The 18,218-nt window shown below is 42.7% G+C and overlaps 1 protein-coding gene across 2 annotated transcripts in view; it reads left to right on the top strand.

Moving 5' to 3' along the window:
• Window positions 1-283: 283 nt before the first annotated feature.
• Window positions 284-18,218, top strand: part of LOC309397353 (receptor-interacting serine/threonine-protein kinase 2-like) — a 34,860-nt gene continuing 16,925 nt past the window's right edge. Inside the window, exons 1-3 of one of the 2 annotated variants that reach the window (XM_081963316.1) lie at window positions 284-577; window positions 3,589-3,826; window positions 16,337-16,510. In XM_081963316.1, the coding sequence (XP_081819442.1) occupies window positions 16,359-16,510 (152 nt within the window). In that variant the 5' untranslated portion in view covers window positions 284-577; window positions 3,589-3,826; window positions 16,337-16,358. The remainder of the gene's footprint in view (window positions 578-3,588; window positions 3,827-16,336; window positions 16,511-18,218) is intronic. The other variant, XM_081963315.1, reaches the window with a different exon arrangement.

An 18,218-nucleotide genomic window follows, 5' to 3' on the forward strand; every position in this document is an offset into this window, starting at 1 on the left:
GAATGGGGATTTTGCAGTATCCTTCTGCTGGAGTGGGGAGGGAATGGGGATTTTGCAGTATCCTTCCCCTGGAGTGGGGAGGGAATAGGGATTTTGCAGTATCCTTCCCCTGGAGTGGGGAGGGAATAGGGATTTTACAGTATCCTTCTGCTGGAGTGGGGAGGGAATAGGGATTTTGCAGTATCCTTCTGCTGGAGTGGGGAGGGAATGCAGATTTTACATTATCCTTCCCCTGGAGAGGGAATGGAGATTTTGCAGTATCCTTCCTCTGCCACGCCCACCACGTTTTTGAGCTAAGTAGGGATGTTGCTGAATTTTTCATTCATTGATGTTCTGGAGACTTTTACAACCTTGGTGGAAAATGAGCTGCAAGTCTTCTTAGGCATGAAAGAGTTACAATGAGAACTTGAATTGCCTGGGGAAATTTTGGCCCTCGGTCAGCTGAACAAGGAGGAGGAGTTTTACTGTGCAACTGACTCATTGCCATCTGAGCTTGAGGCTGTTTTGCTGCTCCGGCTGCTAGAAATCCCGTCCGCAAACTTTGGTTAAGACCATTCCTCTGCTTGGATTCTTGGAGGTAAGTCCAGCTTTTTCCTGCAAGGAGTTTCTTCTGCATTCCACAATTCTAAGAGCAGTTTGGTCTGCCTTGTTTTACGAGAAGGCATCCGACTGTTGCAAGGGGCAAAATATACGTTTGGGTGTTTTATTGCTTAGAAAAGTAAATATTTTTGCAAACTCTGATAAGGGAATGAGACACGAGGAGCAGAAAGAATGACGTACAGTTGGAAAACTTCATGGGTTGATTAGTTGAGAATGAAATATGGAAAATTATTTTTGTCATATCAGGACAAATTCTATTCTATCTATCTATCTATCTATCTATCTATCTATCTATCTATCATCTATCTATCTATCTATCTATCTATCTATCTATCTCTTTCTCTCTCTCCCTCCTTTCTTTCCCTCTTTCTTTCCCTCTTTCCCTCTCCTTTTTTCTCTCCAAGGTATCTGTGCCACTTCATTTTAAAGTGGTTTGTGTAATGGTCCAGTCCCTTTATGGTTATTACCCTGACATATATTGCTGTATGATTTTTCATGGATACTTTTTTTTAATGTTCAGGAGAGAGAAAAAAATCACCTGATTAAAAAGATTCTTTTAAAGTTTCCCCTTTATTCCCATAAAGAACCCACCCCTCAGTCTTCTTTACAGATAGATTTGAAATAGAATGTAATCTTTTCAACCCTTTCATTTTCTGCAAAATAACAACAACAACAACAATATTGCAAATGGTCCATCCCAAACTGCATTTAAGAAACCATTGTGTGGCCATTTACAAGCTGGTTTTGCAAGTAAAAGTAAGTCCTCTAGAATGGGGTGGCTTTACTTACAAGCAGGCATGTTTACTCTCTGGTGTCGGAGAATAATTTTCTTGAGATTAGTTGTATAAACTGTCCGGTTGTTTTGTTTTTTGTATTGTTTGCACAAAAAGGAAATCAGGAATGGCTTTTACAATCGTCACCAAACACATTTCCTTTCCTGTTGAGAAAATCTGCCAATTCGTGACTTGTCAGAAGATGGTTTGGATATTTTAAACCATCTTTGGTCAGGAGTGATGGGGTTTGAAGTCACAGATTGGAGGAGTCCCTGGTTCTGTTTGAGGGAGGAAAGTGAAATTTGCTTTTAGTCGGTTTTGATTCTGCTCTTTGTTTCACTGATTTTTGTGGAGCTTCCTATTGCTTCCTCAATGACCGGTTGATGCATTATAAGGCTGTGGTTTTGTTAGGCCTTCAGTGATAATGATCACGAAAAGTATGATGGTGATTGCTTAGCCTGCCATCAATCAACAGCTGAGTAGCTGGGCCTTCTGGAATTTAAAACCTGCCATTTAATGCAAGGAAAGCAATAGAGGAAATGTCAAGCGTGGCCGAGGAGTAAAATAAAACAATTTCAAGACATTGGCCATAACGATGCAATGGAAGGGTTCATTCATTATTTGTGTGTCCCAAGGGCAGTGCACATAAAAAAGAAGAGTTGCACCCACCATCTGTTTTTTTTAAAATTATCATGTCCTGCAGATGGAGATAGAAAGTATATGAAGATGAGATGTTTAGTGGCCATCTAGATAGCCTTTGCCAATCTGATTTTATTCTGATCCAGCTCCCCAAACACAACAAACCCTGTGAAGTGAACTCAAAGATTCCTTTATTAGGAGTGCCAGCAGCCCCGGCAAAAATTTTCTCTCTCACCGCAGGCTAACGAGTCTGTCCGGCAGGGAGATGAATAGTTGTCTGCCACATCTATTCCTCTCTGCCCCCTGCCTTTTATCCCCAGAGCTAGGGTAGGGCTTTGCTAGCAGCGGTGGCTCTTCCGTCCCTAGGACCGGCCCACGGGTTTCCACTGCTCTCCTCTCCTCTGCCTTCTGCACAGCCGTGAATCAGGCACTGGACTCAGCTGTTCCTCCTCCTTCTCATCAGCCACCACAAGACCTGGGGGCTGTTGACTCCATCTGAGGGCTGATGGACAGCCCAGACTCCGCCTCTGTCTCTCTCTCTCTGACGGCTCCATTCCCTCTTTCCCCTCGGAGCTCTCAGGTTGCCTTGATGCTGATCCTGACTCCCACACCGCCACCTCCTCTTTCTCTGATTCACAACAGATTTACTGGGAACACAGATGGCTAAGGAGAGAGAGGTCAAGTGATGAAGTGGTCACTATGGTGTCTGTCACAATGTAGGCTTCATAGAACACAGAATCATAGGGCTGGAAGAGATCTTGGAGGTCTTCTAGTCCAACCCTCTGTTCAAGGCCTTAGACCAGCGATGGCGAACCTTTTTTGGCTCAAGCAAGGGTTAGGGTTAGGACGTGCCGCACCCATAATGCAACGCACGACCTCGCGTGCCCTGACAAATGTCATAGGTTCGCCATCCCGGCCTTAGACCATCCAATTAAAATGGTTGTCCAATCTATTTTTCTAAAACAAAGTTTTATTGGTTTTTTGGTATTTTACAAAGGGAAAAGGTAAGGGAAAGGTTACAAATTTTGGCAGTTGCGAAATGCGGTAGGTGCACCCCCCCCCTCCAAACTCATAGTATACATTTGCATAAAATTCAATATTAAGTAGTAACATGTGGTCAGTGTGGTAAATTCAATTGGTAATTTCGATCAGTTTATATCAAGTGACTTTTCTTACTCATTTGTGTGATCTGAGCTTTCTTGATGTCGCCCCATCTCCCACCGCTGGCAGAGCTCCGGCCCCTCCCGTGTCTTGTATGTCTGTTAGGGAGTCTTCTGGTTTTTCTAGGAGCAGTTTGTTTTTCTCCATAAAGGCCTGCGCCAATCTATCCAATCTATTTTTGAAGATCTTCAGTGATGGAGCACCCAAAACTCCAGAAGGCCAACTGTTACATTGATTAGTTGATGTCACTGTCATAATTTTTTTCACCTCCATCTAGGTTGGCTCTCTCTTTGACAAGCTTCCACCCATTCTTGTTTTGCCCTCTGGTGAGAATAAGTCAAACCCTTGTTCTCTGTGAGTACTGGATGTTCTGGAAGACCGCTATCATGTCCTCCCTAATCTTTCCCTTCAATAGGCTGGATATACCTATAGAAGACTGGATATACCTATATAGAAGGACTCAGGGTGACGTGGTGGCAGTAGTCCAGTATTTGAGGGGCTGCCATAAAGAAGAGGAGGTCAACTTATTTTCCAAAGCACCAGAGGGCAGGATAAGAAACAATGGATGGATACTAATCAAGGAGAGAAGCAACCTGGGGTTAAAGAGAAATTCCTAAGACAATTAACCATGGAACAGTTTGCCTTCAGAAGTTGTAAGTACTCCATCACTGCAGGTTTTTAAGAAGAGACCGGACAGCCACTTATCTAACATGGTATAGGGTATCCTGCTTGAGCAGGGGGCTGGACTAGAAGACCTCCAAGACCTTCAGGCAAGACCTTCCAGTTCTATTTTGAGTTAAACAGCTCATCCTATAGATTAGCCTTTAGATCCTTTATTGACTCTGTTGCTATTTTCTGCACACTTTCATTACTTCAGTTGTGGGTTAGGTATGGATACTTATGGTTGTGGATGCTGGTAAAATGGAGTAGCTAAGGGATGGGCTACTTGTGCCTTGAAATGTGGCCCCCGTGCACCTTCAAATATTTTTGCAGCTCACTCTGCTGCTAGATGTCGCAAGAGATGTAGGGATAACAAGAATTTTTTTCTTGAAAATGCAACACCTCCCAGGGATTTCCCCTATTTCTGAAATTGCTCCATAGCTGGAGGTTTTCAAGAAAGATTGACAACCATTTGTCCTCCCACTTCTCATTTTTAAAAACTTTTGTAGTGCCTATTGTGACTTCTTCCACAAACTTTGCTTAAGTTCGTGAAGTTTGCCAAGCCAGTCAGGAATGGTCCAGAGATATCTTGGCTGAATAGGGTTTGAATCTGGACCTTCTCAGTTATGGTTCCATGCTTTAATTGTTGCATTGCGACAACTGTGTCTCTGGTTGGAACATTTTCAAGGTTTATGCTGGGAGCTGAATTAGCCAAATCATCCAAGAGCTTTTTTAGTACCAATAGAGAATTCTCTCCTCTTTCTCCTTTTTCTTTTCCTCCTTCTTGTCCTTGTCCTTCTCTTTCTTCTCCTTTTCTTTCCCCCCTTCTCCTTCTCTTTTTCCTCCCACTTCTCCTTCTTCTCCTCCTCCCTCCTCCCTCCTCCCCTCTGTGTGTGCCTTTGGATCTGTTGACTGGCCAAATCCCTTGGTAAGATATCAAAGATAGTTGGCCATTGCCTGCTTCCTAGGGCTAGCAAAGAGGAAGTGGCCCAAAGACACTCAGCTGGCTTTTAAAATCTGTGCCGGAAATCCTCGATTTACAACTGTTTGAAGTTACAACAACACTGGAAAAAGTGACTTATGATTAGTCCTCGCACCATCATAATATCCCAATGGTCACATGATTAAAACTCAGGTGCTTGGCAACTGCCAAGAGTGTTTATGATGGGTGCAGCATCCCATGGTCATTTGATCACCCTCTATGACAGGGGTGTCCAAACTTGGGAAGCTTAAGACTTGTGGACTTCAACATGCTGGCTGGGGAATCCTGGGAGTTGAAGTCCACAAGTCTTAAGCTTCCCAAGTTTGGACACCCCTGCTCTATGACTTCCCCAGGGGAAATTCTGACCAGCAAAATCCACTAGGAGAAGCCTGATTTCCTGTATGTTCCTGTGAATTGCTTAACAACTGCGAAGAGTCACTTAACAACCAGGGCAAAAAGATCATAAAGCAGGTGTGACTCACTTAACAACCGCCTTGCTTCACAACACATTCTAGTCCCCATTGTTGTCCTAAGTTAAGGACTATCTGTACTTTTTTCCAGAAAGCAACTAGAATGGTTTCCAACATTTTATTTTAAATTAGTTGACTTCCAAATACCCCATTCCTGGATTTGTATAGAAAGACCATACAAAACTCTTTCAGGGTAGTCCTTGACTTATAATTGTTTATTTAGTCACCATTAGTTACAACAGCGCTGAAAAAGTGACTTATTTATGACCATTTTTCAGGCTTATGACCGTTGCAGTATCCCTACAGCCACAACTTAACTCAACTCAACTAGTTAACTGACTCATATTTATGACGGCCGCAGTGTCCCGGGGTCACGTGATCCCCTTTTGCGACCTTCTCACAAAGTCAATGGGGAAGCCAGATTTAATTAACAATGTTACTAGCTTAACAACTGCAGTGATTCACTTAACTGTGGCGAGAATGGTTGCAAAAATGAGACAAAATTCACTTAACAACTGTTTTTGCTTAGCAACAGACCGTTTGGGCTCCATTGTGGTCGTACGTTGAGGATTACCTATGTATGCATGGCATAATTTTCATATCCATAAATGAACCTTAACTCAATACATAAAAGTGTTTGTTCTCAGTTGCTTTCTTTGAAATTCATCGAATTTGGTACTTAATGCATTTTGATGTGAAAGGTTTGTCCTGGTACTCATTGTTTGTTTGGTACTCAATGCACAAGCTGTTGTGGCCCACCAGTGGAGCTGGCAGCAGAGTCGGACAGTGAGGAGGGTTGGGGAGGAGCATGGGCCAGTCCTGGAGGCTGGGGAAGGTTCGGACGAGGCCTCTGGATCAGAGGCAGAGATGGGGCCGAGGCCATCTGACAGTTATCATATCCCTATGGAGCTAGACAGCAGTGAGGCAGACGAACAGCTGGAGCCTGTTCCCAGTGTGTGCATGCGCAGAGCTGCCAGAAGAAAAGAACAGCTAAGAAATCAGGGTCGACTTGGGAGTAAAGCCACAGATGGACAGTGAATGGCCCCTCCCGTAGGAAATAAAAGGGGAGTGAAAGAGGAGGGGGCTTTTCCAGGAAACAATTCATTCGTTCGTTCGATTCATTTCAGGAGTGTGAAGATCTGTCCGTGAATCTCAGAGACTCTGTGCCAAGTCTTTCCTTCCACTGCACTGCGTTTGGAAAATATTTACATGGCAGCTTTCCAAGCTAGATAAGGTCTGTGGTCATAACTTCACCTTTGAAAGACTGTTTACCAGACCTTGGCTGAATGTGAATGAGAGGAATTCACATTCGTTTAATAAAAGGGGTTTTGTCGGGACCAGGACTCTGCCTCGTGCTTTTTGGGGGAAGCCTAGGTCAGGACACAAGCTAGAACTAGTTGGTGCTGGCTTGTCTTGTGACTCACCAGATTATTCCTTATGGGAAAAATGTGTTTGGTGCTCATTATTTTTGGTACCCATCGCGCCTCCCAGAACCAAGGTACCACTGTAGTCCAGCTTCTTGCCTGCAGATTCAGTCTTAATTGATGTTTTAGGGAAGGAAAAGTGAAAGTGTGGAGATGGAGGGAACAAGCATTGAAGCAACAGGAAGGGTAGAACAGTGTGACTCTGTTTACATTGCTTTGTAGTCTACACCGCCCTTTGCTTCCTGGTAGGAGATAAGAGTTAACAGTAAACCGTGCTGACCTTCAGTTCATCAGTCCCAAGACAAGAGTTTTTAAAAATCCCCTGGCATAAATACTTAACTACCTTTGATTTACTTTGCTAATTCCCCTCCCTTCGTAAACTAAACAAAAAGAGCTTTGAATTCCCCACGTTCTAGACAAACAAGGAAATCATGCATTGTCTCAAGGTTAGCTCTAAAATGTGATAGGCAAAGGAGCAGCTGTTTCGTTGAGTTAGTTGGACTGGCTGTTTCTGTGCTTTAGCTGGTCTTTCACAAAACTCTTTGGTTGTGTATATAAGATGTATAAACTCAGAGTCAGTAGGTTCCAAGTAATGCAACCTAAGGAAGTAGAACTCTGAGGCAGGTAGGTTCCTGAGAGAACAATTTTATTGGATACGTCATATATTGGCACAAATGGTGAAAGCCGACGGTGAAAGTTCCTGCAGCTTTCACCTCATTGAAAATAAAGTTTTCCCTGTCTCCCAAGTCACTAGCCATGCTGTCCAATCAAGGTGCTTGCTGGTTGCTTGGTTACTTTACTCCTCCTCTGGCCAGCCACCTGTTAGAATGTCCTTGGTCCCCACGGAAAAGTTTTTGTTTTGACTACAAAACCCCATCTGGCTATTTCCCCCCTCCCTGTCCCTTCTTCTGCCTTGTGGCAACCCTGAAGCCTTCAAGGTGGCCTCAGCCAGGCTCACTTCAGGATTGACATTCAGATTGTTCTTTCAAATCACAGAATCACAGATTTATGTAGTTGGAAGAAGGTATGTAAACCATTGATTCAAATCCCTCTCAGTTCAGGAAATCACCATGAAGCCTCCTTGCAAATCACATCACCTTGATTTGTGGAATCATAGCAATAGCACTTAGACTTATATACCACTTCACAGTGCTTTTACAGCCCTGTCTAAGCAGTTTACAGAGTCAGCCTATTTTCCCCCAATAATCTGGATCCTCATTTTACCCACCTCGGAAGGATGGAAGGCTGAGTCAACCTTGAGCCTGGTGAGATTAGAACTGCCAAATTGCAGGCAGTTGGTAATCAGCAGAAGTAGCCTGCAGTCCTGCACTCTGACCACTGCACCACCGCGACTCAACAAAAACATCATATCTTGGTTCACACAGGACTCTAAAACTCAGAAGCTGCCACATGGGTCGTGATGTAGCTGAGGCCAATCATTTTGACCTTTTAGGAGAGAGTTTAAAGAGTGAAAATGAAGAGAATGAAATTTTATCTCCCCCTCCAAAAAACATATAAGGAAAATGGAAAACACATCCTCCTGTATGTAGTGTGGAGATAATATCAAGAGATCTGAGGTGGTCCATAATTAAACTGTACTATGGATTATTGAGTAGCTCATGTTTAACATGGTTAGCACAAGGTGGGAAGCAGATCAATAATCCTCCTCCTCCTCCTCCTCCTCCTCCTCCTCCTCCTCCTCCTCCTCCTCCTCCTCCTCCTCCTCCTCCTCCTCCTCCTCCTCTTCTTCTTCTTCTTCTTCTTCTTCTTCTTCTTCTTCTTCTTCTTCTTCTTCTTCCTCCATATCCATCATTGGACGTTGGCAATCATGTTGGCAATCCTATTTTTATCAAGAGCTGCATGAAAAAGTGCTGCTGAGTTTTGTCCAAACTGGTCCCTTAATTTTCGAAGCCATGATGATGATGATCTTCTTCTGTCTGGACCTTGTTTGCTTTCAATCTTTCCCTGGAGGATTAATTGGAATATGGCGTATTTTTCCTGGTATCGCATTCCATGTCCGAAATATTCCTTTAAAATGGTTTTGATGATTTCCCTTGGCTTTCCCAAACGGCTCATCACCTCCTCATTTGTGATTTTGTCAACCCAGTTTATACATAACAGCTGTCTACCAATCCACATAAAGAGTTCAATCCTGGTTTGCACTGTAATACATAACGTCGCTTAATCCATACATCAATAAGAGCTTAGACTGAAATCTTATACTATAGCAGGGCCAGCATAAACGTCGCAACTTTGATAAGACCTGTGGAATTCAGCTCCAGAATTCAAGGACCAACCTTTATAGCCTGCAGTTTAATATATAAAATATAATAATATCGGTTATGAGTCTATAAGATAATATATAACATTTTCCATTCTATTGTTGTCCAAGGTGTCACGCAGGCAGGGAAGAAAGCAGAGACAGAAAAGCAGGAGAGGAAAGTAAATATTGCAGAAAAAAATTGGTCCAAAACAGAGGTGCGTTGCTACCGTTTTGCCCCGGTTTGGGGCAAATGTTGGCCTGGGTCCCAGAACTGGCAGCGACCCAAGCCGGCCGCGCCTCCGAACCAGTTCCCCAGTCACCGCTGCTGTTTCCAGCATGGGTTTTTTCTCCTTCTTTAATGTTCTGCGCATACGCAGAACTATTTACAGGCAGGAAGCGCAAACAGGCAGGAACGCCAGCAACAACCCACCCCTGTTCCAAAAGCTTTTCATAGAAGCTTATCTGACTCTGTTAATCAATTCCCATATCTAAACTTTTGGTCCCTGGGACTTCCCCGATGCAGACAGAGAAGATAAGAATAAATCTATTTTCCGCCCAATTTCCTTTGCCAGGAAGCTCTTCCTAGAGCCAATTCAAATGATGGGGAACAGTTCAGCTCTGGAGGAAAAGGCTCCAGACGTCTCTGCTTAGGTGAATACCAAAACACCTTTCTGTTGGTTTTAAATTACAGGAAGTCCTTGGCTTAACAACAATTAATCTTACTGACCATTTGAAGTTACACCAGCACTGGAAAAAGTGAATTACAACCATTTACACACATACAACCGTCGCAGCCTCCCCATGGTCACACAATCAAAATTTAGACTGCTTGGCATCTGACTCGTATTTACAATGGTTGCAGTGTCCCAGGATCATGGGATCCCTTTTTGATCCCTGTATGAGCCAGGGTGCCGCAGCGGTTAGAGTGCAGTACTTGCAGGCTACTTCTGCTGATCACCGGCTCCCAGCAGTTTGGTAGATCAAATCTAACTGGGCTCAAGGTGGACTCAGCCTTCCGTCCTTCTGAGGTGGATAAAATGAGGACCCAGATTGTTGGGGGCAATGGGATGACTCTGTAAACTGCTTAGAGAGGGCTGTAAAAGCACTATGAAGCAGTATATAAGTCTAAGTGCTATTGCTATTTTCCTTCCTTCCTCCCTTCCCTTCCCTTTCTTCCTCTGCACAATGATTAGAATGCAGTTTTGCAGGCTAACTCTACCCACTGCCAATAGTTGGAATCTCAGCAGGCTCAAGGTTGACTCAACCTTCCATCCTTGAGGACCCAGATTTTCGGGAGCAAGAGGCTGACTCTGTAAACTGCTTAGAGAGGACTGTAAAAAGCACTGTGAAGTGGTATATAAGTCTTAAGTGCTGGTGCTATTGTCCGTCCGTCCTTCCTTCTTTCCTTCCTTCCCGTTGACTCAGCCTTCCATCTTTCTGAGTTGGGTAAAATGAGGACCCAGATTAGTATTGCAGGCTAACTCTACCCACTGCCAGTAATTCGAGGACTACCTGCCTTGCTTCAAATTCTTCTTGTATATCGACTTCTGGGAGTGATGTGCTTAAATGATGCTTCGGTTCTTTCTATTTTTAGAATATCTTTGATTCCCTTTAATTCCCAGTGTGGGAGTTTCCTTCCTCTCTTCTCTGTCTACAACAGTGAGCAAACTTTCATAATTAGGTTTCACTGAGATCCAGTTCCAGGTCTGTGTTGCAATTCAGAGATTCATGCTGGGTAAAAGCAGTTGTCTTATGAGATACAGTGGCAGGGATAAGTGTTCTGACCCAGCCTTAGCAGAAACAAGAAACAGACTGCTTGTCCCCCAAAAAATCCCTCTTTATTTATCTCCTGTGAATTAATGGCATTGACACACCCCAAAGTCCAGGCAATAGTTCTTCAAAGAGTTAACTGCAGTAACAGGCCTTATCAGTTCCTGGAGATAATTCCAGGTCGGGAGCTTCTAGCCGCAAACGCTGTAAATTAAATTCTGGCAAGCAGTCTTTGTGGCACAAAACACAATGAGCAAAATCTTCAGAAATACGAACTGTTGTCTCCTACAACAACTATTCCCCATTACTTCTATTTATTCCCCCAATCATGTCGGGGCCATTCTGTGTCCACGTGTACCTTGCTTCTTGAGTCGGCCCTTGGTCCTCAGTTGTTCTCCTCTCCCAACAGCTCTGCGCATTTGTGCATCTGGAACAGGCCCCAGCTGTTCTTCCTCCCCACTTATCTCAGCCTCCGAAGGCAGCTGCCTCTCCGGGGGCTGGGAAATGTTGAATGGCCCTGGCTCTATCTCTGCTTCTAATGCAGATCATCTGTCAGAGCCTTCCCCAGACTCCATCGGTGGCCCAACTTCCTCCCCAACTTCCTCATCGTCCAAGTCTGCCACCAGCTCTGCAGGCCACAACGATAAGGAACTGTAGGATTTTTGTGATTCTGCTATGCTACTACTGTAGGTACAGACTGGGGAGTTCTTAGAGGGTTGAAGTCCATCCTTTGACTTAAGGAGAAATTTCCTGACAGTGAGAACCATTAATTAGTGGAATGGCTTGCCTGCCAAGCGCCAAGGGAAATCGGAAGGACCAGGCTGTTCAAATGAATATTGGGATTTTTTGCAAGAATCTCAACTACTCACAGCCAAAGGAAATTGGTGGTAGATAAGAATGGAAGTCTATGGAGATTCTCAGTCCCTCTAGGTCATGGTTGTCCCAAAGGTGCTTTTTTTTCAAGAGGCAACTGGACTTTCTGGTTTTTCTTTGAAGACGTTTTGCTTCCCATCCAAGAAGCTGAAGAAGCTTCTTGGATGAGAAGCGAAAAGTGGCATGGGTGCCATAGGTTCGTCATCATGGTTATAGAGTCTCCTGCTTGAGCAGGGGGCTGGACTAGAAGACCTCCATGTCCCCTCCCAACCCTGTTATTCCTTATTCTATGTTCTAAGTCCAGCCGACTTCCCATCCTGATTGCATCTGAGGTGCTTATTACGTTATATAAATAGACTTAATTTGGTTATTGAGTTGACCCATTTTGGGAATTGGCATTGAACAGCACCTCACAAAAACTAACCAGTCAGGCTGGATTCGTGCAACATGCTAAACCAATCCTTACATAATATACAGGCCTGGATTAAAACTATCCATCCTTTGGCTCAGGGACAAGGAAACATTGGGAATGTGCTGGAAACTTTTCCAGAATAAAATATGTTCTGCAAAAGCTTCCAGAATAAAAACTTTCCTTGGGAAATTTCTACTTAAGGCAATGTGGACATTTTCAGGATTGTAATGATTGATATTGAGGGGATTTTTTTTTTAAAAAATGAGAAATTATAAGAGCATTTTCACTGATCTTACTGTGTATAATCCAACGTTGTTTCAAATTAATTTTTCTCTCTCTCCACATATCAAAGCTTTTGGCGTTTTTGTGTATATATAGCGTTCAAACATCGGTTTGGCTAGACATTGTATTTATATTTTTAAAATAGATTATAAAAATATAAGAGGAATCCACATAAGATGGCTGTTCAGACCGATCCTACTTGTTTACAGTTAGTCCTCAATTTACGACCAGAGTTGGCCCCAGAATTTTGGTCATTAAGTGGGCCTTCATGTGACCAAATTTGATTTATTTTTAGATGGCTGCAAAATGAGTTTTCATGGTTGTTAAGTAGATCATCATGTTGCTTTAGTGAATCCAGCATATCTAATGGGAATTTGTCAGCTTTCTCTTTCCTGCTGTTCATCTGAAACAAAATAAACTAAGAAAGATTAAGCATAATTGAAGCTTCTGAGTGTGAGCTCATTTTCTCTGAAGTCTTCCTCAAATGCTCTTCCTCCCGGCATCCCTTAGATAATATCAAGCCATGGACAGTCCTTGCAATGCCTTTTTTTTTTAGTTTCTCAGCCCTTGTGAAAAACAACCAGGCTGGGAATGATGGGTTGCCTCCATTGATGATGGGTCTGGATTGTCTTGTCAATACCTCCATAGTTGCAATATTCAATATTATCCAAGTGGTTGTTGTTGTTTTTAAATCCAAAAAAACCAGACATTCTTTTTCTTTAAACAGTTTATTTATATATTTCCCCTTAACATACATAAGTGCTTTATGAACAGTGCATTGTCTGGATCAGTCTGCTTACATACAGTAATAGCATATAATATAATAATATATTGAAGGAGTATATGAATCAATATGGACTTCTCCTTATATTATTGTACACTGTCCAAAATCAGTTGTTTTCTAGCCTAGCAAATTGGAACCTTAATACTGGACGGCAAATGGTATCTCACTGCTGCGTCTCGCTTCTATTCTTGGCTTCAAAGCTAGGGACATTCTTGAAAGCTAGTAGAAGAAATTGTTACACAGAAAAAGCAGGCCACATACATAAAAGAACCAAACTAGGGCGTTTTCCTGGTTCATAAATCCTTAAAGCATTCTGCCAAAAATCAACTTGGCAAAGGGGGGCTGCCACCCCTACACACAGCTATAGGAATCCTCCATAGATATGGTAGACAGAGACAGGAGCTTGAACAAAAGGACGCTTTAAAGATCATGTTGGTAACGAATCTTTGTCTCTGATTGCGTAAACTTTGTTTCTATCTGCCTAAAATGTGTATAATACTCTGAGCCCCTCTTGCAGGGTGTGACTATTCCTTACATGCATTTGTTTGTATGTTTTGGATATAGTTTTGTCACCCAGATTTTGCTATGGCCATAAATAAAAGCTGATATTTTTTTGCAAGCTTCATCTCAAGTCTCACTCTCTTGGGCGTTTCAGTGGCTCGGGAAAACTACTGGAAACTTACATTAAAATTAAACATAAGACAAGCCTAATATTCTTTTTCCAATTTCCAATTTCTACTTCTATCGGCCTGCCATGGGTAAAGTAAGTCCCATGTTTGAAAATATTCTGTATCTTCTTTATCTTTTATCTTTAATGCCAACCTATCTATTTCTGCACAACATTTTTTAAAAATTACATCTTCTTCTATGGATAGTTCCTCATTTTTCCAATTTACTGTGCATATACAATTATTGCTGCCGTCAAGAAATGTAATATTAAATATATATTCCCTTTATTGTATTTTTCTGGTACTATGTCTAACAGAAATATTTCCGGCTTATAATTTATATGTTATCAGCGTTCCAAATAGCATCCAAAATTAAATCAGAATCCAAGGCAAAGTATTGCTCAAAGTTCCAATTTGTTAAGAGAGCCATGTTGGCACATCTGGGAAAACCCAAATCTGAAAGTTTCCCGGTTTTCCCCACCCAGTTGAAAGTTCAAGATCTTGCTCCCACACCCACCAGCCCATCACATGGTCCAGTCTCCCACTGCCATGCTGGCAGTTCCACCCATCCAATTCCGGTCAGGTGCAAAGACAAAGGATGACCTTGGCTTCCTAGAAAGAATGTTGTTATGGCTACATTGCATCTAACTCCATACAATCCCCCTCCCATTTTCCCACAATAGAAAATGTATAGTATAATACTAGAAAGTGTGGCAGGCCAAAGATCCAAAGGAAAAGATGGCTGCAGGCCTGACATCTGTTGCTTTAGCATTTTTTCTAAAAACAGAGGTTCTGATACAGGTAGTCCTTCACTTGCAACAGATCATTTAGTGACTGTCTGAAATTTCAACAGTGCTGAAAAGAGTGACATATGACCATTTTCCACACTGATGACCATCACAGCATCTCCACAGACATGTGATCAGAATTTGGGTGCTTGGCAACTGGCCCATAGTTATGATGGCTGCAGTATCCCAGGGTCATGTGGTCACCTTTTGCGACCTTTTGACAAGTAGAGTCAGATTCACTCAACATCCGTGTTGCTAACTTAACAGCTGCAGTGATTCACTTAACGGCTGTCGCCAGAAAGGTCATCAAATGGGGCAGAACTGTCTTGCTAAGCAACGGAAATTTAGGATTCAGTTGAAGTCATCAAGCGAGGAGTACTGTAATGGTTTGGGACTTCATACACATGTACAAAATAGATAGAGTTGGGATCACAATAGTGACACTTGTTTTGTCAGAGTTTGTGGCAGAAAAATCTAAATCCAGAAAGCACGCACAAATAACGGATTCAGCTGGATTCATTTCATTAGCTTCTTTTATATCCATAATAACAAATGAATTAATGTACAATACCAATAGTAGATTCTTTCAACATGGTAGAAGTTATAAGCAGAACACAAGCAGGAGAGAACAGTTTCATTTCAGAGTTCAGAGCAGACAGTGTAGTTTCAGTTTCGATTCTCAGCACAGACTCAGATCTGTTTAAGCTCCCATTGGCTAACTTAGTTGCTATGCCTATTCATTGGCTGACCTTGTTACATTGTGTCTCCCAGTCATGAATATTCTAACATCTTTGGATGAATGTCTCTAATCTGATGGACCTTTCTGCTCTGATCCGCCTCTTAAATTTGAATGGTTTTTATTTACTTATTTAATTTACTGAATAAGCTGCTATCTCACTATCAAGCCACTCTGTCAAACATTTTAGAAAACCCACTTCTTTGTTTAGAATCTTGCACAAATTATACTCATAAGCTTTTTCACCAATGCCCCTAAGCCTGTGCAAATTTTGCAATGGGTTGGTTCTGCTTTTTTTTTAAACAATCAGCGGCAGGAGGTGACAATCTTTAGTAAGCAGGATGTCAAAAAAAAAAAAAAAAGCTTTCTCCATCGCTCCAGAAGAAAAAGTCCCAAATTCTGAAAGTAAAGAAAGGAAGAAAAAGGAGAAAGAGAAAGAGGGAAGGAAGGAACGAAAGAAAGAAGAAAGAAAGAAAGAAAGAAAGAAAGAAAGAAAGAAAGAAAGAAAGAAAGAAAGAAAAAGAAAAGCATTCAATGGTCTTTCAATTCTGTTTTGATGCTTTTCCAATGAACTTTTCAACCTTCTGTGGCTGCATTCCAATTTTGAAAAGCAAGCTCTTACATTTCCACCGCCTCCAACACATGATTGTAAGACATCCTGATTTTGACTAATACAGGATTATTTTGAGTTTAAAATATACCTTTCATGGCCCCTTTTTTATGTGGCAAATTAGGAAGATTTGCAGTCACGAATAAACCTTGTGCCTGTTTGTGGTTTTTGTTGCTGTGTCTTGGGTTTTAAGATCTTAACGTCACATAAATAGTTCAGTTCCTGTTTTGCTATCTATGCCAACTTCTTAGCATCCTACTATCACCCTATACTTGTACTTCATTTACTATCACTTTATATAAACCTTTTATATTTGGCTTTATTGTTTAGTTGCAAAATTGTAGGTTTTGCTGGTGAGTGTCCACAATAAAGGCTATTCGTTCAATGCAAATTTAGTTCTCCTCCGTTTCCTTTTCTGTAACAGCTTCGCTTCTTTTTCAGTTATCCTGACAAACATCCTAAAATGTCCAAGCTGGTGCCCATCATTTCCCAGAAAGATCTGGAGAACATTTCCCTGAGTCAGACAGGCTTTGGCATCTCCCTGAAAGCCTTCCACGTGGCTTGGAACGCAGACGTCTCCGTGAAGCTGCTGAGCAACCAGAGAGCAGGAGAAAGGTTGGTTGATTTATTTCATTATGATTCATTGCATAGTCAGCCAGATGTTCAGACTGAATCTGGCATTGTTGTCCACCTATCCAGTCTTTCCCAAGGACCTGGCAAAGGCAGATGTTGATGCTTTTAGGTGTTAGAGCCATGATGGCGAACTTATGGCATGCGTGCCACAAGTGGCATGGGGAGCCATATTTGCTGGCACGCCAATTGTCAGCTCTGGTGCGTATGTGTGTGCTGGCCAGCTGATTTTCGGCCTTCCAGAGGGCCGGGGGTGGCCATTTTTCACCCTCCGCAGGCTTCAGGAAACCCTCCAGAGGTTGGAGAGGGTGATAGGCAGCCCCAACGGGCCAACTGGAAGTTTGGGAATGAACATCCAGTTGGGGCTGTTTTTCACCCTCCCCAGTGTCCGGATGCTTTCCTGAAGCCTGAGGAGGGTGAAAAATGGCCCCAACGGGCCAAGTGAGAGTTCAGAAACAATCCGTTCCCAGATTTCAGAGGGCCTCGGGGGGGGGGGCATTTTCACCTTCCCCAGGCTTCAGGAAAGCCTCTGAAGCTTGGAGGGGTCATGAGTGTATGCGGAGGGGGTCGCACACACATGCGCAGATGGGCGGGGAGGATTGAATTGGTGTGGGCACTCGTGCGCATGCGATAGCGTGCATACACTCACAATTTTGGCACGCCATAAGAAAAAGGTTCGCCGTCACTGTGTTAGAGTATTCATTGCAGGATGCAAGCTGTTCCGAGTAAAGCTGTTGTTTGTAATTGACTAATGGTGAATCTGTCAATGCCAGTAACATTCATGCCTTGCATTGCTCTCAAGGCACCTATGACTGTTGGAACGACCTTTGTTTTCTCTTGCCACAGTCGTTCCATTTCTATTTGCAGGTCTTTGCATTTTGTTATCTCCTCCAGTTCCTTTTCTTCTATTCTGCTGTCTCCTGGTATTGCCACATCGATTACCCAGACTTTTTTCCTTCTTTCTTATTGACAGTTGTTAAGTCTGGGGTCTTAAGCGGCAGGTGCCTGTCTGTTTGAATTCTAAAACCCCAGAGCATTTTAGCTCCTTTGTTTTCTATTACTGTATCTAGTTTCTGGTCCCACCAGTTCTTGCTTTGCAGGCAAACGGTATTTCTAGCCATGTAGGATTGTTGCTACTTTATTATGCCGTTGTTTGCAGTCAGCCTGTGCGATCTTCCTGCAACAGCTAAACAGGTGATCCACTGTCTCTTCAGCTTCTTTGCAGAGGCGGCCTTTGCTAATCTGTTGCTGTCTTCTCAATTCTGTATGCCTTTGTTCTTAAGATTCCTGTGCAAAATTAGCTCCTCCGTCTCTTTCTTCAATTTTCCTACTCTCAGCCATTGCCAGATCTTGTTCTCATCTGTTTCCCCCCGCTGTTTTTTTTTTTCAAATGTGCTGCTTGTGTAATGCTTTGTCTTTCCATGGTTTATTTATTTTATTCATTTATTTTATTTATCATATTTCTCTACCACCGATCACACTTGTGTGCTTCAGTGTGGTTTCCTGATTGTTGAACGAGGAAAGCTCACAAGCTGAGCTCACTTTAGCAAGAATTTAGAAAGTTTCTGCATGCTCACCACTTCTCTGCTCTTCTCTGAAACTCCCTTTTCTCACACTTCCCCAGAAGCGTGATGTGTGTGTGTGTGTGTGTAACCAGCATATTTGACAAGGACGTGACTTTGATCATGAAGGA

This window comes from Natrix helvetica (genome assembly GCF_964273705.1).
Source record: "Natrix helvetica genome assembly, chromosome: 10".
Lineage (NCBI taxonomy): Eukaryota > Metazoa > Chordata > Lepidosauria > Squamata > Natricidae > Natrix > Natrix helvetica.